General features: G+C 41.0%; 2 protein-coding genes across 2 annotated transcripts; one reads left to right on the forward strand and one right to left on the reverse strand.

The window, feature by feature from the left end:
- The first annotated feature begins 482 nt into the window (after positions 1–482).
- On the forward strand, positions 483–2,933 carry srrd (SRR1 domain containing). The gene is made up of 6 exons (XM_083904479.1): positions 483–683; positions 794–834; positions 1,357–1,550; positions 1,659–1,757; positions 1,841–1,992; positions 2,113–2,933. Exons 1-6 carry the CDS (start codon positions 529–531, stop codon positions 2,351–2,353), a joined length of 882 nt encoding a protein of 293 aa, XP_083760605.1. The 5' UTR covers positions 483–528; the 3' UTR covers positions 2,354–2,933.
- Positions 2,934–3,254: 321 nt separating this feature from the next.
- Positions 3,255–23,692, reverse strand: LOC310940005 (clustered mitochondria protein homolog). Its single transcript, XM_083904903.1, has 28 exons — positions 23,604–23,692; positions 21,383–21,492; positions 21,107–21,278; positions 18,598–18,735; positions 16,457–16,602; positions 16,205–16,359; positions 15,880–16,002; positions 14,834–14,966; positions 13,840–13,932; positions 13,544–13,710; positions 12,442–12,621; positions 11,840–12,352; positions 11,676–11,749; positions 11,435–11,539; positions 10,864–10,964; positions 10,585–10,737; positions 10,432–10,494; positions 10,117–10,349; positions 9,922–10,006; positions 8,773–8,926; positions 8,520–8,659; positions 7,430–7,510; positions 7,219–7,344; positions 6,977–7,086; positions 6,557–6,650; positions 6,328–6,453; positions 6,166–6,239; positions 3,255–4,944 (listed from the first exon to the last, which is right to left on the reverse strand). The coding sequence occupies exons 1-28, from the start codon at positions 23,650–23,652 to the stop codon at positions 4,404–4,406; spliced, it is 4,239 nt and encodes a 1,412-aa protein (XP_083761029.1). The 5' UTR covers positions 23,653–23,692; the 3' UTR covers positions 3,255–4,403.
- Positions 23,693–25,015: the final 1,323 nt, after the last annotated feature.

Below are 25,015 nucleotides of genomic sequence, written 5' to 3' on the forward strand. Positions count from 1 at the left end.
AGACCAGCGGAGAAGCGGCGCGTGTGCCCAATGCATGGATATTATTATACGTGTTTTATATTGAAAACTGAATGTCGATATCCGTACAAATCAGCTTGATATATTGGTTCGCATACTTTTTTTTTTTTTTTTTTAATCATAAAAGTCAACCATACACCTAGCTTAAGGAGGGCTTTAACATTCAGCGTCAGATATAGTTTCCCCACAGAGAAACGAGTGTTAGATAGTTTGACCGCAGTCACGAGACCTTCCTGTGGCGAATAAAGCGGCAGACAAGAGTGCATGGAACACAATAAAGGACACAGGAAGAACAAAAACGTGTAGTCCACACTCCGGAGCAGCAGGTGGCGCTTATGCGCTGTTTTTTTTTTTACGCAGACAAGACAAAGGAAAAAGAAGAGCGTGTCACACTTAATATGGTCCCCGTGTGTTGCAGGTTCTATACGCAGAGTCAACGCGCGAATCATCCAAAAACACATGCGTATATTTGTTTATATTCATAGACAGCGATAAGGTGAGTGTGTGTAGATGTCTGACACTGGAGAACAGTGGCAGTTGGCCCGAAAACGTAAAAGCGCAGCGCGGAAATCAAAGAAGACACACAAGGGAACTTCGGCCTCCAGGTGCCGCCAGGAGGAGCCGCTGGATATCGGGAAAACTATCAAACGAATCAGAGACACGGCGTAAGAAATCTAATTACAATCGAACACGCGATTGACAGTTTTAATGCAAAGGTTTGTTGGTAATGATCCACACGGGTCCTTCTAATTCTGTGCTCTGTTTCCGTCTGTAGATCTGAGCTCAGGTGTGACGGGATCTGGCAGAAATGGAGAGGTGAGGAATATCATACGGTGTTTTATCAGTGTATTACACAAAGGACACGCTCAGGGAAACATGTTAATATAAGTACCAGTCTGAGTAGAAGACATTTACACGTCTTAAACTGTCAACACGTGGAGATATTTGTATCAACAGAGCCCAGACATCCACAGGCCTTAGATCATTTTTATAATCGGCCTCTCTTTTTTTCTCTTTTTAGTCTTTCTGGCCTACATTTTTTAAGGAAGTATGATAAGAACACTGTGATAAGAATTTAATACTCATACTGTCACCCCAGCAAAAGAGCAATCTCCATGTAGTGCACAATATTCATAGGGATAGTAAGTAAATAAATCAATAAACAGAGCATAACATTAATGAAAGAGATGGAATATCGGGATAAAACCAGTATAAAATAGGAGCTGTGCTGAAGTGAAGTATCAAGGTAGTTGTCGTTTAGTGTTCAGTTACTAGAGTTTTAGCTGAGGGACCGATTCTGCTTGCAGCTTGATGAACCTTTTCCGGGTGGTTTTACAGAGCAGCTGCTGGTGGCAGGATCAGTATCTCTCTCTAAAGACACTGAGGATCCCACTGAGCAGCCGGAGGACGACGGGGAAGGCAGACCATGCCAGCAGCTGGAGTGCGTGTGTTACGGCCTGGGCTCCTTTTCCTCATGTCCCGTCGCTCGCTTCCAGCTGGCCATGTTACTGCTGCTGCTAGATGCAGGCCAGGTCAGTGATGTGTTCTTTCTTTTTTATTAATCGAGATAAATATGAACACTCGCCTGCGTCACTGATCGTCTTGAACGTTTCGCTTCCCTGCTCTTCTTCTCCCTTTAGATCCCCCTGGAGGACTGTTCTGTTTATGACCCGATGTTTTCTACTGACGAGAGGGACGTTTTGAGGAAGCTGGGTCTGAATGTGCTCACAGAGAACGAGGTCAGTTATTGGACAAAATATCTACATGAAGTAGATACAATTCCGAAACTTCCTTGACAGTTTTACCGCTGTGTATTTTGCAGGAAGGGAAGCGTCTGGCAAAAAAGCCCACACTCTTCTACCTGATGCATTGCGGAAAAGCCTTGTACAACAACCTGCTGTGGAGGAACTGGAGCACACAGTGTCTTCCTCTCATGACGATTGTTGGAAACAGCTTCACTGGAATGAGTGACCGGTTCGTACGAGAAATAGAAACATGCAGTTTTATATTAAAAGTGACTTCCTGAAGTTGGTATAAAAAAAAAAAAAACGTATTTCTCAGTATTGATCAATCTCCACTCTTTTGCATCAGCAGGACGGTCGGCCGAGAGTTCCAGCGCGACTACAGCTACATTTACCACGCTTTGAACGTGTGCGAGGAGCGGCGGCTGCCCTGTCCGTCGCGTCTCATCGAAGTCTTCAGCGACACGGCGGTCATCACCTTTCCGACAAACAGCCTTAACAGACTCCCACAATCCACCTGGGCGGAGCCATGTGAACCCGAGTACCAGCACTGTCCTGATTTGGAGATTATTCTGAGGGAAAGTCAGCAGTGACACGTGAGGTGGCTAATACTGGACATTTTTATTATTATTATTATTGTTTCTGTTAATATTACTTTTTTTTTTTTTTAAATAAATTAATTGTGCTCTGAGTTGATGCTTGACTTTTGAGGTAAAAGAGAAACATATCAACCTCTTTGGATGAAATAATTGAAGCTGGCTTTTGTCTGGTGCAGTGATATTTTTATTTCTTTACAGATTAAAATCCTCATTACTATGAGTTGTAGACGATTGTCAGGGCTGATGTGTGACAGAAGGAGAGCAGCAAAAAGGGTGAAAGGGAAGATTTTACAAGACGGTAGTGATTACTTTTTGCTTGGAGACAGTTGCATTGTTTAAAAGACAGGAGGCGCTGGAGGGACCAGGATGAACAGGATTAGGAACGAACATATCTGAGGGTCAGGGTTTGGAGAGGAGGGACAGTGATTATCTTGGACAAAGGATGTCTAAAATGGAGCTGCTGGGAAAGAGGAAAAGAAGAAGACCACAGAGAAGGTTCCTCAGTGTTGTGAAGGAGGATATGAGTTGGTGTAACGGAAGATTTCTGGAGCACAGAAAAACATAAGATGGTATTTTCACCCACCATGTAATTTGCCAGTAAACATTAAAGAAAAATGTCCCTTTACCTTGTTTTTTTTTTTAACCTTTTGCATCTGTCATAATAAATTTTAAATGTCTTACAGTGTTTTATTTACTTTTAAAAATACCTAACTTTCAGATTATACTGTATGTCATTGCTGTTCCATCCAAATCGTGGTTGGATTAAGACCAGGGATTAGCTGGTTATGGTTTAAATGAGAGCTAAATCTTCATGAACTAAAGTTAACACAGTTTCCTAAGCAGAAACCTGTGTGTGGCTCTTAAAGATGATAAAAAAAACATGTTAAATACAGAGTAAAAAGTTTATTTTTGGGAGAAAAAAAACACAACACATCACTTCAGTACAGCCCCTCTCCCTGTAATCGGTAATAACGTCTTCAACACAAAGTAATACTCATCCTCTCACACTCTTATCTCTAATCGTGTGCGTCACTGGATCAAATCACCTCTGAGAGTTTTTATTATTTTTACAGCAGTGTCTTTTGAGAAAAAATCAACAACAACAGTGTTTCATCATTGGTTTAGGGCTGGGTATCGAACTTCAATACTTTTGTGGTATCGAGCGAGTGTCAAACGTCCTAAAGATATGTCGTTCAGTATCAAATTTCAGTACCTAAGGGCGTTTAATCTCATCAGCACCAGTGAGTCGGGAAGCATGTGGCGTCCTGTCGACAGTGATGTGCAGGAGCAGAGACGGAGGAAGACCGGACCTAACGTGAGTGTGAGATTGTATGTGTGTGTGTATGTGTGTGTGAATGAATAAATGAAGGCATGTTGAGAAGATCTAAAGTGCATAGAATAAGAACGAGAGCGGAGAAAGTGTTCAACTGCAAGCCAGCTATCAGAGGTGGAGAGTAACGAAATACATTTACTCAAGTTACTGTATTGAATACTTTTTTTGTGTGTATTTTGTAAGTACAATTTAAAAATCAGGATTTTGTCTTTTGTCTTTTGTCACGTATTGACTCAAGTATTGTACTTAGTTACTTTATAAATCCTATCCGTTACTGAGTAAAAATAAACATTCATCAATGATGATGTGATTAGCACCAGCACTGGCGCGTGAACATAGATCCTGTGTCGCGTCGGGCGCGTGAGCTCCCAAAATAGTTTTGGATTTCTGACCCCTTGTCATATTTCTACTACCCTCACACCCCACACAAAGTAACTAAGTAACTTTGACTTAAAGTACATTTCAAATACATTTTCAGATGGCTACTTTTACTTACTTACTTGAGTCATATTTCATCAAAGTATTGGTACTTTTACTTGAGTACAATATTTTAGTACTTTTTCCACCTCTGCCAGCTATAACTAAAAGACTGTGATTTAATGAATTTAATCCATAGCGGAGTCCAGATATATCAATATTGCATCAGATAAAGTTTCATCAATACCCAGCCCTGTCTGTCTGTCTGTCTGTCTGTCTGTCTGTGTCATGCGTTCACTCCTCTGCTGTTCCATTGGCAGTGACACCATCTGCAACTCCGTTGACTGCGCTGTCTTTCTCTCCTGTCCCGTTGACTATACTCGCGTTCGAAACGATATCAGCCCAGGACTTTTTGCTCTTCAGGACCGGTGGACTAACTGTCCCCGACTCTGACTCCACCACGCCGTTAGCCGTGCTGCCCTTCACCTCACCTTCAGCTCTGTGCTCTGACTCCCCGTTCACTATCTCACCTCCAGCACCTGAAGCGGCCCTGTCACTATCGTCATCATCACTGTGGCCTGTTTTCTCATCGTGACCGTTTGCCGAAATAACAGCAGCCTGCTCCTCCTCCTCCTCGCCGTCGCCGTTCTTCTCCGCCGGGCTCCTTCCTCCGTCCTCGGCTTCCTTCCCGTGTCCGGTTTCTTTATCTGAGCTTTGCTCCCCCGCCTTCGCAGCCTCGAGGGCAGCGACCTCGCTGGGAAGTTTGAGTCCCAGCTCTTTTCGCACGGCGGCCTTGAGCTCCTCGTGTTTCTTTTTGTACTCCTGGTATCTGTCACTGTGAACAAAAACAATATATATGTATATATAAGTCATTTAGGTAGGGGGAAAAACATTTAAAAACACAATGAAGGAGAATCTCTGCCAGTAACACATTAGTTTAAAGGTGCCATATGTAAGAATGTGGCCAAAAACGGTTACTAGATTCAAATACAAAAAATACCGAGGTCTTTCAGGTTTCATTTTCTGACGTAACTGGCAACCCGTGGTTGCTCGGCAGACTGCAATGATTGGTAGACGGCGGTAGGTGGCGCCACATGCCAAAACATGATTTCGAAACAAAACCATGATTTGCAGTCTGCAAAATATTTTTTTAATGCAAATATTTTGTCTGCACTGTTGTTGTTGGTGAGTTCAGTTTGTTATATGAACATTATTCCTGAGTCTCTGTGACATATTAGGAGGATTTTATGGCCAGTTGCTTTAGATTTATTACATAATGCACCTTTGAGCTCCAAGTACCACTGACAGTGAGGTATGTTTTGAAAAACAACATAGCCTGAAACACGTTGTAATCTTTTTACACCAGGGGTCTCAAACTGGCGGCCCCGGGGCCACATGCGGCCCCCCCAATGGATTACATGAGGCCCCCCACTTAATATCATGCTATAATGAAAACTTGGCCCACGACCTCACCGGCTTTTGAACACAGTGTGTAGTGTTTGCTAGCAATGTTTTTTATAACAGCAATAATAAGACATTATTAAATGTATCATATACAACATTTAATTACATATATAAATACGCTTGTTAGGGCCCGAGCCACGAATGGCAGTGACCGAAACGGCTCCTGGTACCAATTTTAATTACAGTTGTCCACACTATTATTTGTGTCATTTTAAATGAATGTCTGTTTTTGATATTAATACGTTAATATTGCATCATAAAAAGTATTATAAAGTATGTGTGATATTGTGAACAGTTGTTTTTTCCCCACTTTTTGTTCTCTAGGTTTTATACAAAACAGGTTTAGTTTGCAAAAAAAGTACGTTTTCCCATGTCTGGCGATTTTGGAGTTTATCTCGTGCGAGATAAGTTCGCTGTTGCAAGGTGTGTAACGTCACGTGTCTTTGTTTTTAACAAACGCGGGGAGGAAAATAAATACATTTATGCATGACTTTTTGCAATCAAACTCTATGGACAAGATTTAATACCTCATGAAATGGTGATTAAGACTTTTTAATACTTTTTAAGGGCCTTAATGTCATGTGACGTTTACCTTTTCGTTATCTTCTTGATTCCTGTAATCAGGACCATTTGCTCCAGAATGGAGTCCGTTGTTGGAGTCAGACACTGAAGACACAAAGCAGAGTGAGGTCAACACACATGTGTCTGTCTTGTCTGTCTTCTTAAGCGTGTCAGAGAGAAAGCAAAGCCAAACCTCCACTGTCTGCTCTGCACCTTCAGCTCCCGCCTGTCTGAGAGAGCGCTCCACCTGCACCGCCTGCTTGGTGATGGTGGACAGGAAGTCTTTGTGGACGCTCGTCTGCGCGTGGTTCTCTCCGAACTGCCGAAAGACAATGGTCGTAAGACAACACACACACACACACACACACATACACCCAGAATGATTTGTTTTTCTTGCACCCTTCAACTTAAAATATACAAACCAAGATGGTCGAAGCAGCCAGGGCCTCTTTCTCATGGCTCATAGCGCTGCGGTATTCTCCCTTACTGCACAGCCACTGGGCCACCAGGTGCTGACTGCACAGAGACAGTGATGACGTTGCAGAAAGGAGACAAAACATTGATTGAAGACGCTACTTTACCGGAGACAGATTCGCTCGAATTCAAGGACTGAATGTGCTGACACTGCGTGAGATGGGAGGGCAACTTTTATTTTTATTATTGATTTGCAGCACGCCAAGTGATCGTCCTTGGGCTCTTTGGCCAAAGTCAGTCTTTGACATCTTTGAATTTTCACATCCCAGGCATCACATTGTCATTTTGCTCTTTCTTGCTTTACTCGCTCATTGTTCTGCATGGAATCTCAAGGATTTCAAGGACCAGTGGGTAACCCATGAACTTACCTGAGAGCAGTGTGCAAGTCCGTGGGGCCGTAGAAGGAAGTGTGGAGTCTCAGGGCGTTCTTTAAGAACTGGCCTGACTGATCTCCTGTCAGCATCAGCCCAAGACAGCTCTGCAAGATAACAATATAGCGGAACTTAAAAGTGATAGATACTCTGCTCTGTCTCTGTCGCATGTCTCGTATTATTACATTGGCGTGAGAAGCACAAGAGGTAAAAGTGAGCATTAAAGTGCTGCCGCTTACATCCAGCGTTGCCGTGTAGGGATGGTCCTCTCCGTGGACGGTTAACATGAGCAGCCGAGCTCTGAGGAAACACTTCTGAGCCAGCGCCGTCTCCCCTCCGGCATACGTGTACACGCCCAGGAGGGTCTACGTGAAAAAACAAGATATCACAGCGTTGACACCACGTGAATATGCACTCATTCACGTGTGTTAAATGTGTCGCTGTACTCACGTATTGCAGGATAGTGTTCGGATGGTCGAAGCCGAGGACCCTCTCACTGATGACCACGGATTTCAGCTGGACGCTGCGAGCCTTGACGACAGAGGAAGTCAATTAGTGGAACACGCGTGTTTGTAGAGGTGATGAAATTTAAGAGGTTTCTTGAAGCTACTTTTATATTCCGACTATGCTGTACATCCAGCAGAAGTGATGACATTTACCAGGGTCTTTGAATGCATCATTTCAAAGACACCTGCTCCTCTAAACTCAACATACTGGGGGCCCTGCAATGTTTTACTAGCTCTCATGCACTGTCGTTTAGACATTGGAATATTTGAGGAATAATGCAGATGAATAGTTATACTGAATACTGAATGACCCAAATTTTGGGTCACAAATACAATTTTATCATGAATTATATATCATTCTATATCCACAACAAACACTTTTATTTTGAAATTCTGTGAAATATAGTCACAAATATGGTTATTATCATGTCATGATGGAATATCTTGACATAATTTGGTCTCTCTCTTCTGATGAATTTGATTATTAATCCCAAAGCAAAGTGTAGTTACCGTAAAGGTCCAGTATTTTAAGGAAATACGATTTTATCATGAATTATATATCATTCTATATCCACAACAAACACTTTTATTTTGAAGTTCTGTGAAATACAGTCACAAATATTGTTATTATGATGTCATGGTGGAATATCTTGACATAATTTGGTCTCTCTCTTCTGGTGAATTTGATTATTAATCCCAAAGCAAAGTGCAGTTACCTTAAAGGTCCAGTATATTAAGGAGGGTTTATGTTTATATATGTGTATAAATGCTATAAAATAAAGTATGTTTCGTTTCCATGTCCTTAAAATAAGCATTTTATATTCTATTGAGGCAAAAACCAGTCAGTGTTTTGTGCTTCTAAAGGTAGAGAAATCTGCAGTCTCACCATTAGATGTCACTAATTCTTCCTTTTCTTACCTTCATAATTTAACTATACCTTAACTTAGTAAATGTACAACCTCCCACACGTCATCAGTAATTATGTTTTTCCATCCATAGCATTGCTGTGACAACATGAGGGTAAATAAACCTACCTCTGCTGTCTTTCCCTGCAGGAAGGCCACCCTAGCTAACAGGGTGTTGCAGTAACAGGCCTCCGGGTGCAAGTCATCACACACCCTACCAAACAAGTAGGCTGCTTCTTTCAGATGCTCGTGGGCCTGATCCAGCAGGCCTACATTTGTTAAAAACACAAAATTATACAATTAGAATTCACTTTTCATTTACAGAAACCACGAATCGGACGCAAAGACCACAGTGGAAGTCCAACATTTCTATTTGACCCACCTTTCTGAATGTCGTTCTGTGCGGCACGATATGCTTTAGATGCGTCCATGGTCGGCGTGTAAATGTGCTTGACGATAGGGAGGATGTTGAGGACGTCGTCTGGTCCAATGGGAGCTTTGCTCTGGTTGTCGAGGACGTAGTCCCTCAATCTCAACTGGTGAAGACACAGAAATAAACAAACATGTTTACTTTTATCTGGGGTTTTTTCTTTGTTTTGCAGATAATCTTGCAATCATAACTCAGCCTACACTACCGTTCAAAAGTTTGAGGTCACGAATACAATTCTTTTTGAGTTTTCCATTAAAAGTCACATCAAAAGAGAGAGTAAAATGAATAGAAAATATAGTCAAGACATTGACAAGATTGCTAACATAATTGCACAAGGGTTTTCAAGGGTTTTCTAATCATCCAATAGCCTTCTAACACCATTAGCAAACACAATGTACCATTAGAACAAGGGAAATACACCTATACACCTATGTACATATTCCATTAAAAACCAGACGTTTGCAGCTAGAATAGTCGTTTACCACATTAACAATGTATAGAGTATATTTCTTCATTCATTTAATGTTATATTCATTGAAATAAAAAGTGTTTTTCTTTCAAAAATAAGGAAATTTTTTCTCAAAATTGTAATTTTTTTTCCTCAAAATTGTAATTTTTTTTTCTCAAAATTGTAATTTTTTTTTCTCAAAATTGTAATTTTTTTTCTCAAAATTGTAATTTTTTTTCTCAAAATTGTAATTTTTTTTTCTCAAAATTGTAATTTTTTTTCTCAAAATTGTAATTTTTGTTGTCAAAATTGTAATTTATTTTCTTCAAAATGTAAATTATTTTTCTCAAAATGTAAATTATTTTTCTCAAAATGTAAATTATTTTTCTCAAAATGTAATTTTTTTTCTCAAAATGTAATTTTTTTTTTAAATTTTTTAAATTTTTTTCTCAAAATTTTTATTTTTTTCTCAAAACTATTTATTTTTTCCAATTTTTTCCCCTCAAAATCGTACTTTTTTTTCTCAAATTTGTAATTTATTTTTCAAATATTTCTTTTTTTTTCAAAGTGACCCCAAACTTTTGAACGGTAGTGTATACAGTAGAACAGTATATCTGTTTTTCATGGCTCTAGTGATCTCATAAGAGTGTTACCTGCACGCCGGTCTTCAAACAGAACTCTCTCAGCAGAGAGATCTTTTGAAGGCCATAATGCTCCACCAGGTGGTTTGGTCCAGAGCTGCCACCGGAGCAAAAATGACAGATGTTTACACATTAACACTGAGTCATTACATAGCTCGCTATCAGGCGAGCATGAAGTGAGAACAAACACTGTCTGTGTGTACTCACACGAGGCTGCCAGGGATGTTATATGTCTCAGCGGCGTCCTGGCAGACCAGGTTCCACAACTCGGGCCCCGTGAGCGTGCTCCAGGGCAGGCTTTCACTGGGCCCGGCCCCTCTGCCTCGCCGCCTCGACTTCTTTTTGGTGTCCTCCCCTGCAGTCGTGGGCGTGAAGTGAGGAACCAATAGGCAGCAGAGGAAGTGACTGACAGCTGCGCAGAGACTTGGCACGTCCACACCCTATAAAGACGGGGTCACATTAAAGTGGAGTTAGTCATCCTGACGCACACCGCCCTGAACAATGTATAGTGTGATAATGCACCTGGAGGAAATTGTTGAACACTCTTCTCGTGGAGCGGATAAAGATTTCACCAACCACTGATCTCTGTTGATAACAGAAAGCACAGTTAGGACAGTGCTCACGTCTTAGTTTGAGGCCATCTTTTCTTTTTTTTTGGGGGGAATTCAAACACACCAGCATATGCCTCAGGCTCTCCTTGTGTTCTGACTGACTGATGGCCTTCATCACATGTCCCAGATACCGCAGGCTGATGCCTCGCTGGTGCAGCGCCTCCTTCAGAGACGCTCCGTCCATGGGCGCCTCATAGTTTTCTAGGCAGTGCGTCACCTGTGGACGTGTGCACACATGCAGATCGTGAGCTCGTTTCATTCACATCCACACACAAGAGAAGATAGAAGAAGAAAAAAAAAGAAGAAAAAAAGAGAGAGGCAAGTTTAAAATGGATCCACTGACAAAGTCTGGTATCTGGTGTGTGATGACAAAAGCTGCCGCTTCCTTCAGTAACCTCCTCTGCAGGTCGAGTGATGAACTTTCAGCAGGCGGGAAGGTGACTCCTAAACACAAGGACACAAAGACTCATGTTATAATGAGAGTAAATGATTTGAGGAGTTTAAGGATTTGACATTTTCTTATTCAGGCAGATTCTAATTGTTTTGTTAAGGGAACTGGTTAAATGTAAGGCTAATATGCGATTGGTGGTTAGGGTAAGGTTAGAGTTAGGCAATAAGGCTTTGTTTGAGTAGCAATGCAAGAATAGCTGTACACAATTAGTCATATACTAAATTAATCAAATATTTTGGATCATTGTATTGGTTTGAGTTAATTTTTCTTGTTATGCATGGTCCAGTTCTTTCCTTGGGTAATATCACAATATAATATTATAATATAATATAAATACAAAGACATAAAGAAAACTTGGTAAAGCTCATCATCATTTATTTACTGACATTTTATGAACCAAACTAATTGTTAAATTAAAATAATCCTTTATTGTGTGTGTGTGTGTGTGTGTGTGTGTGTGTACCTGGAGAAAAGACATTCGGGTTGAGTCGCATCTCAAAGATGATGTCACTAACCGATCCTACGTCTTTACAAGCAGCTCGTACTGAATCAGTGGCTCGAGAGTCAGCTGCAACAACAATAAAATATATATATATATAAAAAAAACTACATCATAAAATTGTCAAAGTTTTACGGGTGTTTGATGCTATCACAATGGGGCTTTTCTTTTTCCTGGAGGGATTAGTTATGTGAACTATTCTTACAAGCTGTTGCACATTCTTCAAAGCCTCCTTTCTCTTCCATCGTCTCCCTGACGCGCTGAGTGAATTGGTTGTGTCTGAAACAATAAAACCGAAAATATTAGAACACTTTAAAACTCCAAAAGTGCCCTGAAAAGTATTGTTTTTTCACCCCATGTCCGACTCACTTGTGCTGGATGAACGCTTGAACCAGCTCTGGCCTCAGTCTGCACAGGCCGTGAGGGAAGCTGTGTGGTAGCCCAGAGTCTGTATGATAATTCTCTGGCCATCCTTCTTTTACACAACCCCCCTTCTTCTTCTCCTCCTCCTCCTCCTCCTTCTTCTCCTCCTCACAGCATTCTTTCTTCTCCTCCTCCTCCTCCTTCTCCTCCTCACAGCATTCTTTCTTCTCCTCCTCCTCTTCTTCTCCGGCGACCGTCTGACTGTCCGCCTCCACGTCTGGACAGAAGTTGACATCAGCGGGGAAGCTCCTGAACACATCCAGTATGTAGAACCTCCCGTCGCCTCCTAACATCCCCTGTGCGTCCACTGAGGTGAACAGCGGTACGCGGAGGCCGCTGGGCGCCACGACCACATTTCTCTGCAGAGAAAGACACTTGGCGGAGTGAGCCAAGAGCCCGAGAAGACGTCGGCGTTGAGCGGACTCTTGAGGTCCCGCGTTGATTCCGTACAACAAGCCTCTGAAGACCGGAAGAAGACAGAGTGTTAGAAAGAAAAAGGCACAAAAAGTGTGCAAAGTGTGTTATGTTGGGCAAATTCACAACAATACCTTGAGGCAGAAGGATTCTCCTGGCTTTGATCTGAGCCTTCCAAGCCAGGAGCCAGACCCTGGGCCGACAGGCGGACACCTCTGTAGTCCACAATGGCTGTAGGCAGTGTGTGCAGCTCGTGCAGCCCTTCTACGTCACTGTAAGCTTGTACTCCTTTGAGCTCCAGCCTCTGAGCTGCCCTGCAAGTGTGACATTCAAATAATCAGCACTAAGTTTGGGGTCACTTAGAAATGTCCTTATTTTTATGAAGGAAAAGCCCTTCTTTTTCCAATGAATATAACATTAAATGAATCAGAAATACACTCTATACATTGTTAATGTGGTAAATGACTATTCTAGCTGCAAACGTCTGGTTTTTAATGGAATATGTACATAGGTGTATAGAGGCCCATTTCCAGTGTTCTAATGGTACATTGTGTTTGCTAATCGCGTTAGAAGGCTATTGGATGATTAGAAAACCCTTGAAAACCCTTTTGCAATTACATTATCATTGTAATTATCATTATCAATCATTATTTCTAATCTCGTCAATGTCTTGACTATATTTTCTATTCATTTTGCAACTCTTTGGATGAATAAAAGTGTGACTTTTAATGGAAAACATGACAAAAAATTGATAGGTGACCCCAAACTTTTGAACGGTAGTATAAATCCCTCTTCTATGACACAGCACAGGGTCGCAGTGGAAAATTATTCAAAATATTTAGTTATTTTTAAATATTTCTTTAAAGGTGCCATATGTAAGAATGTGGCCAAAAACGGTTACTACATTCAAATTCAAAATAACAACGTTTTTTAGGTTTCGTTTTCTGACGTAACTGGCAACCCGTGGTTGTTCGGCAGCTGAGACTCTACTGACTGCAGTGATTGGTAGACAGCGGTAGGTGGCGCCACATGCCAAAACATGATTTCAAAACATAAACATGATTTGCAGTCTGCAAAATATTTTTTTAATGCAAATATTTTGTCTGTACTGTTGTTGTTGGTGAGTTCAGTTTGTTATATGAACATTATTCCTGAGTCTCTGTGACATATTAGGAGGATTTTATGGCCAGTTGCTTTAGATTTATCACATAATGCACCTTTAAAATATATATATACCTGCGTCCTCTTTCTCCGCCAAACATGGCGCTCGCCGCCCCCTGGCTCATGAACAGACCGCCCCAAAGGAAGGCCGGGTCCTCCGGGTTCCCGTTTACGGGCTCCACAAAGCCGTCGACGACAGTCTCTGCCCCCTGCATGACAGCCCTCACAAATCCACTGTTGACCTGAGAGAGGAAACCATGACGAGAAGCAGCAGCAGCAGGAGGAGGAGGAGGAGGAAGAAGAAGAAGAAGAAAGGGTGAGCGATAAGGAATAGAAGAACAGGTGATAACTGTCCTGCTGTTGATAGTCACCTGCAGCATGGCCCTGTCTCTGTGCAGCCGCTCCTCCACGCTGCCTTGAGGAAGATCTCGGGCTGCTTGCAACTCCTCATTCCAGTCTGGGCTCTACACAGAGAAACACACACCGCATTCATTCATTTTGATGTGAATCATATATATAATTAATAAACAGGTCGAGCAAAGTCGGCTACAGACTTTTCACAGGAGGCAGATTTATTCCCAATAATTCCCCCAATCATTCGCTCTCTCATCATCCTCCTCTTCCTCACATATACTTCACACACTGGTATAGTGACATTAGATTAAGATGAATTAATTAATTCGATAATTTCTTTGTTATATTAGTTTTCTACACACTCCAGTCATAATTTCCTATATTTAGTATTCTATATACAGTAGAAGAGTTCCTCCAGAGGAAGCTTGCGTACCACTGGTGGTCCACGCACCACAGTTTGAGCAACAATAATAATTGCACTGAATATTGCAGTTTCTATGCGATTATTCCATCTATTTTAAATGTGCACATTCAGTAAATAGCATTCAAAAGTTCTTACTTATTACTCACAGTTATATTTTATTCGTTATAGAACATAAAGGGTCATATTATATATATATATATATATATATATATATATATATATATATATATATATATATATATATACATGATAGAAACAGCAAAAAATATGACCCAAACACTTCTACAGTTCAGTTTTTCAGTTCCCTGGTGGACGATTGAAGATGTTACACCATGTCACAAAGAGCCCTGAGGAGCCAGGTCATGTAAACACTTGTGAATGAGCAATAGTTGCGTCCAATATTTTTTTTATTATTATTATTCTTATTACCATCACACAGTTATATACACGTTCCACCTGGCCTTTGATCGCTGACGAAAGTGCCTTTGGCTCATGAGGTAACACAGAAGCTGAGGTTTGATTAAAAGAAATAAAAATCACTGCCAACAGCAGCAAACTGTCAGTGCACTGTGACGCGTATACCGAACCTGTCTCGCTGCTTGTTCTTCGACTCCCAGTCTGCTGAAGGCGTTTTTGTGGGTGCGGGAGGCGCATGGAGGGCCGAGCCAACTCATCGTGTGGTAAGGGGTCGGTATCGCCTCTACTGGTGGTAACTGAAGTCTATAGAGAGAAAGAACAAGCTGTTAGCCCCCAAAAATCTCTCTTTTAAAGTCCTTTAGATTAGGGTTCACATATTGACCATTAACTGGGTGCTTACTAACCAATATAAGTAGCATACTAGCCCTTTATTAGTAATCATCAAGCAATAAGCAACACATTATTCTACCTGTATTACGACATGAATTAAGATTTTACCTACATAAGGTGTTAATACATGCTTAATATTTACTAATAAAGGGCTAGTATGCAACTTATATGCATGTTAGTAAGCACCCACACTCTTAGAAATAAAACCCTTTGGTTCCAGGTAGAAACTTTTATAAAGGTTCCACCTGGATCCCTTTAGGAGGGTTCCAGTAAGAACCCTTGAAAAACCCTTCACGAAAGGGGTTTTAAAGGGTTCTCTGGATCAAAATGGCTCTTATTGGAACCATTAATGTTACCAAGATCCCTTTTTCAGAAGCAAATGGTTCCAGGTAGAACCTCAGCCCTTGTAGAAGAACACTTTTGGAACCCTTATTTCTAAGAGTGTAGTTAATGGTAACTATCCAACTGTATCTGATAAGCACTTTAAACAAACCACAGTGGACCAAAGTGCTGTACATAGTAAATAAAACACAAACAAATACAATAAAATAACATAAAATAGATCAAAAAGAATTGAAAGATCATAAAAAACACAGGAAGAAATGGCAGCCATACACACATTGGCTCTAGGTAGAACCTTTTTATAAAGGTTCCACCTGGAACCCTTTAAACCGGAAAAGGGTTTTCAAGGGTTCTCTGGATCAAAATGGTTCTTACTTGAACCATTAGTGTTACCAAGAACCCTTGAAAAACCCTTTCTTTAGGAAAGTGTCAAAGGCCAAAGAGAAGAAGTGGGTTTTAAAGCACAGGTGAATAAATGCTTTACCTGTTTTTGAGTGTGGTGAAGGTTGTTTTGAAGGCAGGGCTGACGTGACAGAGCAGGTCAGTGAGACAGTGGTGGACCGCAGAGGACTGCGCAGGACGGGGGTCGAAGACGTCTTCAGTGGACCTGCGTGACAAAAGGAGGATTGGAAGAATGATTTAGTATTTAGAAACAAGTTCAGGTGCTAACCGTTGTCACGAAAAACAACAATTTATGCCAAATGATGATACTGATGATATTAAAAATAGAAGAAAAAAAGCCTTAAGGCATTAAAACCACACCTCAAACAACAATGCAGTTATTTTTTACTCTATTTTTTTTTTTTTACCTGTTGAGGAAGAAACCTTTGGGACAACAAGTGATCTCACACTGTCGGCCCTCCTTCGTCGTCACGGAGAGGTACAGGAAGTCTCCTTGCATCTTCCTGTGTCCTGGAGGTGGGTTCCAGCAGCTGAGACACAGGTCCCTCAAGTAACTGGGGGCCTGATGAGAGAGAAATAAGAAGTCGCAAAGAGTGAGTCGGGGCGTGTCGGTAGGATAAAAAAAAAAAAACGAAAATGCATGCATTTACAGCGCGTACCTCTGGCTGGGTGCAGGGAGGCAGCAGGGCCATGAGCGGTCGGTCAGTGGAACCAGGGAGCAGGTACTCGGGAGGAGCTGCGTCCTGGTTGGTGGAGTCTGTTTTTGTGTTGCTTAAAGATCGCTTCAGGCTCTTTCCGTTGGAGTCTAAATGGGGTGTGACACGCCGGTTCAAATTCTCAGTCATTTCAGTATAATATTTCCTTCCATTGTATTGCAATTAGTCAAATGTTTTTGTTTTTTTGGGGGGATTGAAAGTGAGACACAGTCAGGCTATGTCATCGCCTGCGACGCGCTCATCTCTGTCTCGCCGTCTCTGAATGAACGTAAAACAAACATCACGGGACCTTCTGCGTAGGCTGCGCGTCGACAAACTGAGCCGGCAGCTGCGTGGAAACCACACATTAGCAAAGTTCAGCCAGGTCCACGTCAAACACTGCTGGTAGAACGTGTTTGCACAAACGCACATGTGCAAAGGTAAAAGTTGTTTTAATTGGAACACATCCAGGACATACGTGTCATAAAGTGTCAAGTATTCTTTGCTTTAAAACTAAAGCAACTGGCCATAAAATCCTCTTAATATGTCACAGAGACTCAGAAATAATGTTCATATAACAAACTGAACTCACCAACAACAACAGTACAGACAAAATATTCGCATTAAAAAAAATATTTTGCAGACTGCAAATCATGTTTATGTTTTGAAATCATGTTTTGGCACCTACAAAAAAACTACCGCCATCTACCAATCATTGCAGTCAGTAGAGTCTCAGCTGCCGAGCAACCACGGGTTGCCAGTTACATCAAAAAACGAAGCCTGAAAGAACCTCTGTATTTTGAATTTGAATGTAGTAACCGTTTTTTGGCCACATTCTTACATATGGCACCTTAAATGTTCACCTGCGTTTGTCCTTTTTCATGGCGTGAAATATCTGCTGTGAAAAAAGGTCCAACTAAAAACACATGACGTACTTAGATTGGGGCATATTTAAAGTGAAGAGAGTAATTGTATGGACTGAAATAACAAACGTAAGACAGCGATTCAACGTTGTCAAGTTTCCATGGGTTACATTGACGTTTATAAAGTGCAGTCAGTGTTCCAACACGATCTCAACCATCATAGAGCTCATTCACTCATTCATAACCGGAGACATTGCTCACTCACTCTTGCCAGTAGTTTTTTGGCATGTTTGGACAGTGTGTGCTTGAACAGAGCAGAGGCGGCCTGAGGCACAAACAAATTAAAAGGAGGACCCTAATCTCCAGGAGGGGGCCACCAATAGTGTGTGGGAAGAAGAAAGAAAGAAAGAAAATCTAAATAGTGTTTATAGGAGCCAATGTGGGGTTAGGCTAGTTATATGTTGTCAATTATTTGGCTTTATTTTCAAGCTGAAGATTGCACATCATTTCACGAGAGACACTGCATTCTTTAAACACCTGCAGAAAGGTGTTTTATGCTCTGTCGTGAAAGAAATATGTTGTTTTTTTGAAGGAACTTTTTACTTCCTTTTGGCATTTACATTCTGTTGTGATGAGTTGTATATCTGAGATACTTTTGTCTCTGTAACTATTTGGACTATTTGTCTCTGCTATCTCTATCTGGACCAGGACTCCTATGGAAGAATAGATCTTATTGTCTCTTAAATGGGACCTTCCTGGTTAAATAAATGACAAAGGAAACAAAGGAATAAATTGTGTTAAATAAAGGAAACAAGGCAGTTTCTTCCCCCAGGCTGTCTCTCAAATGAACAATGAATGAACATCTCTGCACTTTTATACATTTCAATAACTTATACTTTCTTTTTTGTGATTTTACTGCTCTCTAAAGTAAAAAAAAAAAAAACTTGTTTGGAGTTAATAACACAACAATAACATAATTAATGCAATTTATCGTGTTACATTTGTGTCAATAACAGTCTAACAGGTGAATCCTAGGTGGTGGGATGGGGGGGCCCAATCATGGGGGGCCCCATAAAGGTTTGGGCCGGCCCTGCTGTTCAAATCAGTTTGATGAGAACAAGAAAAGTAGAACAACTATATATGACTATAACAGTTGTTTTCACACCACTGTTAATTACAGCCCCGAGTGTTACTTTGATGTTGCTTCATGTTATGTGTGTATTGTGTATTGTGTGTGTGTACCTGTTGTTTGCACATGAGTGAGTGTGTCCAGCAGGCTGGGCGAGCGTCCTTCTCTCAGGGCGTCCTGAGGCCCAGATGCTCGTAACAGCTCCAGGACTCGAGCCAGATGCAGCCTGGCAGAGCAGGCGGTGTACGGCTCTGGAAGAGAGTCGAAAAACACGAACGAATTAGAGCGAATCAAGAATAAAGCGATCAATGCTGATGTTCAGCGTATGTAGTGTAACAAACAGACGGCACGGTGTTTGTGTGTCTGTGTTTGTTCACATGTATAGATAGATAACAGGTGAGAGACAGAGTAATTGTTTGGCACGCAGCTGAAACATCTGCAGCTGTATAAACCGCCGTAACCTCAATAACTCGTAACGATGACTCAGGGAAGGTGAGTCAGCGTTTAATCAGGAGCCGAGAGAGAGAGAGAGAGAGAGAGAGAGAGAGAGAGAGAGAGAGAGAGAGAGAGAGAGAGAGAGACTCGTGTGAAAGAAAAACAATGTAAAGAAAAAGAAATATGATATGGACAGCAATTCAAATGCTAATAAGCTATGGACGAGTTATTAATTACGCAATAAATTTGAATGGAAATGACATTTTTATTACATTTTAACATTAACATTTTAAGGTACGCACCAAGAAAAAAGCAAAGGAAAAATTATTTCTTTGCATTTTATATTATTTTATTATTTCATTTTTATTAACTTATGATAACAATAACGACAAAATATATAAATATATGTATATGTATATATACATATACATATATATATATTATTTAATTAGACCCTACAGTATTTCAGATACAAGCCTCTACCAAACGGTTGAGATGTCTGTTCATAATAAACCTGGTTTGCATAATTCATAAAGTATAACATTCAGAACAAGTGACATTAATTTAGTGTTAGTGAGTTCACTAAGTGAGTCAGTATAGTGACTTAAAGTGTGGTCAACCAAATGGTTGAGTAGTACCTTAAAGGTTTAAGTAGAAACAAACGTCTGCGACTGTATAGAAGTATAAATACTTTGTTACTGTAATTCACGTATCTGTACTTTACTATGTTATTTATATTTATAGCAACTTTTACTCCACTACATTTCCTCTAACTATATTTGTTCGTACTCGTTACTACCAAATAAAATCAGAAGAAGAAGAAGAGTTGGTGTTATGGTCTGTATTTATATAGAGCTTTTCTAGTCTTACACGCTCCAACATGGGGTTTAGTGTCTTTGCTCAAGGACACATATAGACAAGCAGAGGCAGGAATTAAACCCACAACCTTCCAGTTGAAACAACTGCTTCACTTCTAAAACTTAAGTACATTTTATATCAGAAAGACTTTTACATCAGTAATATTACAAAAAAAAAGAGTTCAAAGTCATTTTCTGGTACTTTAGGTACATTATTCAAGACTGAGCCTATCAGCTCAAGTGAGACGTCTATACGTTTTTACGACGACAGATAACGCCATAAAGAGCGCGTGAAAAGTCTCAGAAGTGGACTCTACTGTTAAAAATAAACCTGGACGCTGAGTGGGACGGGAGGTCACGTCCACACGTCAGAATACCAAAAATGCAAAAGCCCCCCGCCGAAAGCACCGCAAAGCAAATCAAGCGCTCCATAAACAACTGCTTGTCAAATTGCCTGACTGTTGTGTGACCGCATGCTAAAGCAACGCTGATGCTGCTCCTGCAGGTCAGACCGGGGGAAGGTCTCAAACTCACATGACCTGAGGGACAATGAACTGTAACTAAAGCACTGAAACAAGCTCGTATACATCATTGAATGTTGAGCGTAGTGCGCGTATTAATGCGATAAACATAGCCTTGTGTAGTATAATGATTATAATGATTATGATGATATAGTTTATGCCAATTAACAAGAAAACAACACGCGCACACGTACTGTGTTTACAAGTGAGAGGAGGTCACGGACCAGGTTTCATTATACACTCTTAGAAATAGAAGTGATAAGTAGAACCATATAAGGTTCTTTGGCTTGTCCTCGTAGGAGAACCCTGTTTGGTTTTGGTGGCACCTGGAACACTTAGTGTTACCAAGAACCCTTTTAAAACCCTCTATTCAGGAGAGGGGTTTTAAAGGAATCAAAATGGTTCTTACTGGAACCATTAGTGTTACCAAGAACCCTTGAAAAACAAATGGTTCCAGGTAGAACCCCAGCCCTTGTAGAAGAACTCTTTTGGAACCCTTATTTCCAAGAGTGTAGAAACTTTTATAAAGGTTCCACCTGGAACCCCTAGTGTTACCAAGAACCCTTTTAAAACCCCCTATTCAGGAGAGGGGTTTTAAAGGGTTCTTCTGGATCAAAATGGTTCTTACTGGAACCCTTAGTGTTACCAAGAACCCTTTTAAAACCCTCTATTCACAGAGGGGTTTTAAAGGGTTCTTCTGGAGCAAAATGGTTCTTACTAGAACCATTACTGTTACCAAGAACCCTCGAAGAACCCTTTCTTCGGGAAAGCATTTTTGAAAGGTAAAACAATTAAAAAGCAGTTGCTACCTTCCACTAGGCGAATGATGGCTCCTGGTTTCAGGCCCTTGAGAGTTTGCAGTTCGGCCAGAGGATCCAGAACCGTCCCCGCGAATGAAAGCGACATGCTGGAGCGCGGACACACCTCATTCCTCGACAGCAGGGTCATGAGCATGTCTTGGACGAGCCAAAATCCATGCACCTAAAAAATACGCAGTGGTTTTACACATCGAACACTCGGTTATTGATGATTGATTCAGAGAAAACTCTCCAGATCAAGATGAAACATCAATATATCTGTTTTACCTGCAGCTCAAATGACTCTAACCCTGCTCCCTGGATCTTCACAGCAAACGACGTGTCCTCTTCTTGCTTCAGGCCGACAGCGCTCTTCCCACCGGCCGCGCTCATGACATCTGATTGATGGGGGGAAATGAAAGACAAAAAAAAAATGACTGAGAATAATCCCAGAACCTTTTCCAGCTCACTATAAGATATATACTAAGAGATAATAGTTATCAAAAACACATTATATGTGTGTGGGCAGAAGGGAAATCTATCGCTGTGAGGTTCAAAATTTGACAAAAACGTCATACTATGTTATGTCGCCCAAATTGTGAAAAAAAAATTGAAAAAAACATTTTTTGGTCCAAAATTTGACAAAAAACGTCATACTATACAATATTGTACAAAATTTTTAATTTCTTTTGAAAAAAAAAAACATTTTGGTCCAAAATTTGACAAAAACGTCCTACTATATTATGTCGTCCAAAATGTGACAAAAACGTCATACTATATAATGTCGTCCAAAATTTGAAAAATTTTTGGAGGAAAAAAAATTTGGTCCAAAATTTAACAAAAACGTCATACTTATACTATGTCGTCCAAATTTGAGACCTTTTGCATTCCCACAACTTTAAAGGGCTTTTTGAGGCATTTAGTTGTGATGTTAATGTTATGGTAAGGATAATTTAGATCTCTTCTAACGGGATACTCTTTATCTCTGTAGGTTCAAGGAAGGGAAAAGCCATTTAACTGTCTTATTGCCATGATTATGGTCGTTATTTCTTTTACTCCTTTCTTTCACTTGTGACTGTAAGATACTGGTTTGTTTTCATTTTTCCTTAAACTGTTGACTTAGTCTTGTTTGCGATGTCTATATTTACACACCGGTCGTGCTGTTGTAACGAACATAAGATAATAAAAAAAAAAAGGACACAAAAACAAGGTTAGGGTAAGGAGCTATAGGAAGTAGGGGATGCTTGAGTGTCCTCCTCGCTGAGAAATGCTGGACAAGAAGTGTGTGCGTGCATGCATGCATGTGTAAGAGAGAGAAAGCTAGAGTGCCTGAGGGAGAGAGTGAATTTGCCGAGAAGTTCCAAAAGAAAGGGAAAGTGGGGTGTGTCTGTCTTTTTTTTTTTTTTTACCCATACTTTGACAGAAACAGTTGGAGGGAGCAGGACCCAGCGTGTTTCTCAACCTGCAGGGTGACTAAAAAAACCTGTTGAATTTGCCCACTGGCCCTCATGTCATCGAGGTTTAGGATGAAGGGACAACCACACCCAGCTCTGGCATGTTTGGACAGCAGAATGCTACGACACATAAACTAACAAACCTAAGAAACTTGGCAGTCGAGCTCACTCACTTACTCACTCGCTCACTCGCTCGCTTGCTTGCTTGCAAAGGTGAATTTGCATATTGTGCAAATGGCACCTTTGGGATATACAGAGCAAAATCAGGGGGGGGGGGAACTTCATTTTGCACCCAATATATTTTGCACCCAACAGTGGATTCTACAGCAAATCCCTGTCAATCTGGGTCCACTTTACTACTGGAAAAAATAGCTTCTTTGTGTGTGATTGGCTGCGAGAAGGCCCCTCCTTGCCGAAAGCGAGGAGCCATCATCAGCCTCTACTCTCTTCTACCTTACTGCCTTTACTACGACAGCAAACTGCTCCCTTTCTGTGCCGCCAATCACTTTTTGGCACTGATTTCTGCGGCTGGCTCTCACTACACACGAAGGCCCGAATTCCTTTCTAACGTGTCATACGTGAGACCTCCCGAGACATTTTAAGGGTGTCGCGAGGGACAGATTTGCATCGATTTTGTAAACACACCTTTAACTTTTCCTGTTGATACAATCATCCTTGTGCCTTATAAGGAGGAGGGTGGTAAAGGTCACGGGAGATCACAGAGACACAAAACATGATGCAACTGTGAGGCAGGTTGAGTAGTTTGAGATACAGGCTTTTATTTTCTATTTCAAACAACCTGCAAGAGTCAAATCTATATAAGTAGTTGATTATTTACAGTCTTTTTCTTTTAGATATTTAGATCCCAGGGCAGTGAATGTGAAGAGTTAAAAACTCTGAGAGCAGTGTTCATAGCAGCAGTGCAACGCTAAATATCCCACCCTCCTCACATTCTCCAGTGAGGGAGGCACCAGATGAAAAAAGAAGGAAGAGGAAAGAGCAGAGGAGAGACTCTCGTAGACAAGACACACAAACACAGCACAGGGATTTCTCACCACTTTTGGCCTGATTCCTTCCTCCTCCTCTCCTCGTTTTGTCCTTCATGGCTGCGTTAAGTTGCAAATGTGTTCCTGACGTTTCTCCCCCTTCTGTGTCGTCCTGTGGAAAGTTAAAACTAAAAACAAAAAGAGAAAAAAGGGGAGGCTTGCACAAGAGAAGGGACCGAGTGAGCAGGAAAGGAGGAGCTACACGACTGTCGGTGAAGCCAGGCAAGAGTGAAAGTGTAGGAGTTGAGGATTGTTACTCCTGCTCCTCTTGTCTACAAGGCAAACTGCAGCTTTATCTGCTCTCCCTGTGTGTGTAAAGAAAAAAGAAAAAGAAGAAAAAGCCACACCCTCTTATTGCTCCACACAGACTCATTACTCTCTTGCTTGTCTCTCACACTTTGTTGTACTGGGTGTGTCTAAAAGCGTTGTAGCTCTACTCACTCTTCCTTCCCTTGACATGGTTCACTCCTCCCTCCCTCCCTCCCTCCCCCCCTATCTCCATAAACCCTGGAAGAGAGTTAAAAATTAAGCACACACTGTGTTTTGGTGGTTGTTTGGTCATTAAATGTTACAAATGGAGTAGATTTGAATGCTTTGTACGATAAAGGGTTTGGGCTGAAAAGTTTGTTACACATCCCCTTTTATTTTAAGTGCACGTTTTGAATCCTTTCTTTGGGAACTTCAAAGTTTTACCGTTCTTGCCGTAAACAAGACTAAAAAGACCTGCTTCTCCGCCCCGTGCTCTCTGCACTGTGCATTTTTAATAAGGGGCAGACCTGTACTGCAGGAAGGACTGCCAAAGCCACAGAGAGGGTATTGTCCTGCTGAAATAGTGATTTCATAGAAACTAGTCGTCCCAGTTGTAGTTTAAAAAAAAAAAAAAAAAAAAAATTCAAGAGGCCCTAATGGGTGCATCATGGGTGTACCTTATGGGACACTTCAGTTCTTTCACTCGTCTCTAATGCACATGTTATTTTTTTTCATCCAACATGTTAGTTATTGTGATAAAGAGTTAAAGGGATACTTCACCGATTTGAATGTGGCTTTGTATTGCTAGAATAGCAGTAGTATTTTTTTTAGAAAATGTGCTTCCCTCCCTCAGTTTTTCACTGAGTTGTTAAAAAAAATCTGTTTTCCATTTTCAAAATTTGCCCTACTGTGATGCAAAACGCGTCATTTGACTCACAGTAGGGCACATTTGGATAAGGGAAAACAGATTTTTTTACAAGTCAGGGAAAAACTAAGGGAGGGAAGCACTAAAAAATACTACTGCTATTCTAGCAATACAAAGCCACATTCAAATCGGGGAAGTATCCCTTTAAGTATAAAGGAGATACTCACACAGTTGGCAACTATACAGAAATTGAAAATGGAAGTAATTATGGTATTAATGGTTTCAGGTGTCACAGAGGAAGCAGAGT

Source organism: Microchirus variegatus (genome assembly GCF_963457635.1).
Source record: "Microchirus variegatus genome assembly, chromosome: 18".
Lineage (NCBI taxonomy): Eukaryota > Metazoa > Chordata > Actinopteri > Pleuronectiformes > Soleidae > Microchirus > Microchirus variegatus.

What these genes read in the sequence shown, in the direction of transcription:
- srrd (XM_083904479.1), top strand. Translation starts at nt 529, where the DNA reads ATGTCTGACACTGGAGAACAGTGGCAGTTGGCCCGAAAACGTAAAAGC. An exon ending in AAACGAATCAGAGACACGGC is followed by an intron (nt 684 to 793) that starts GTAAGAAATCTA and finishes TTCCGTCTGTAG; the next exon opens with ATCTGAGCTCAGGTGTGACG. An exon ending in TTCACTGGAATGAGTGACCG is followed by an intron (nt 1,993 to 2,112) that starts GTTCGTACGAGA and finishes TTGCATCAGCAG; the next exon opens with GACGGTCGGCCGAGAGTTCC.
- LOC310940005 (XM_083904903.1), bottom strand. Translation starts at nt 23,652, where the DNA reads ATGAAGGACAAAACGAGGAGAGGAGGAGGAAGGAATCAGGCCAAAAGT. An exon ending in AAAGGTTTCTTCCTCAACAG is followed by an intron (nt 16,003 to 16,204) that starts GTAAAAAAAAAA and finishes TTTGTCACGCAG; the next exon opens with GTCCACTGAAGACGTCTTCG. An exon ending in AAGAACAAGCAGCGAGACAG is followed by an intron (nt 13,933 to 14,833) that starts GTTCGGTATACG and finishes TTCTCTGTGTAG; the next exon opens with AGCCCAGACTGGAATGAGGA.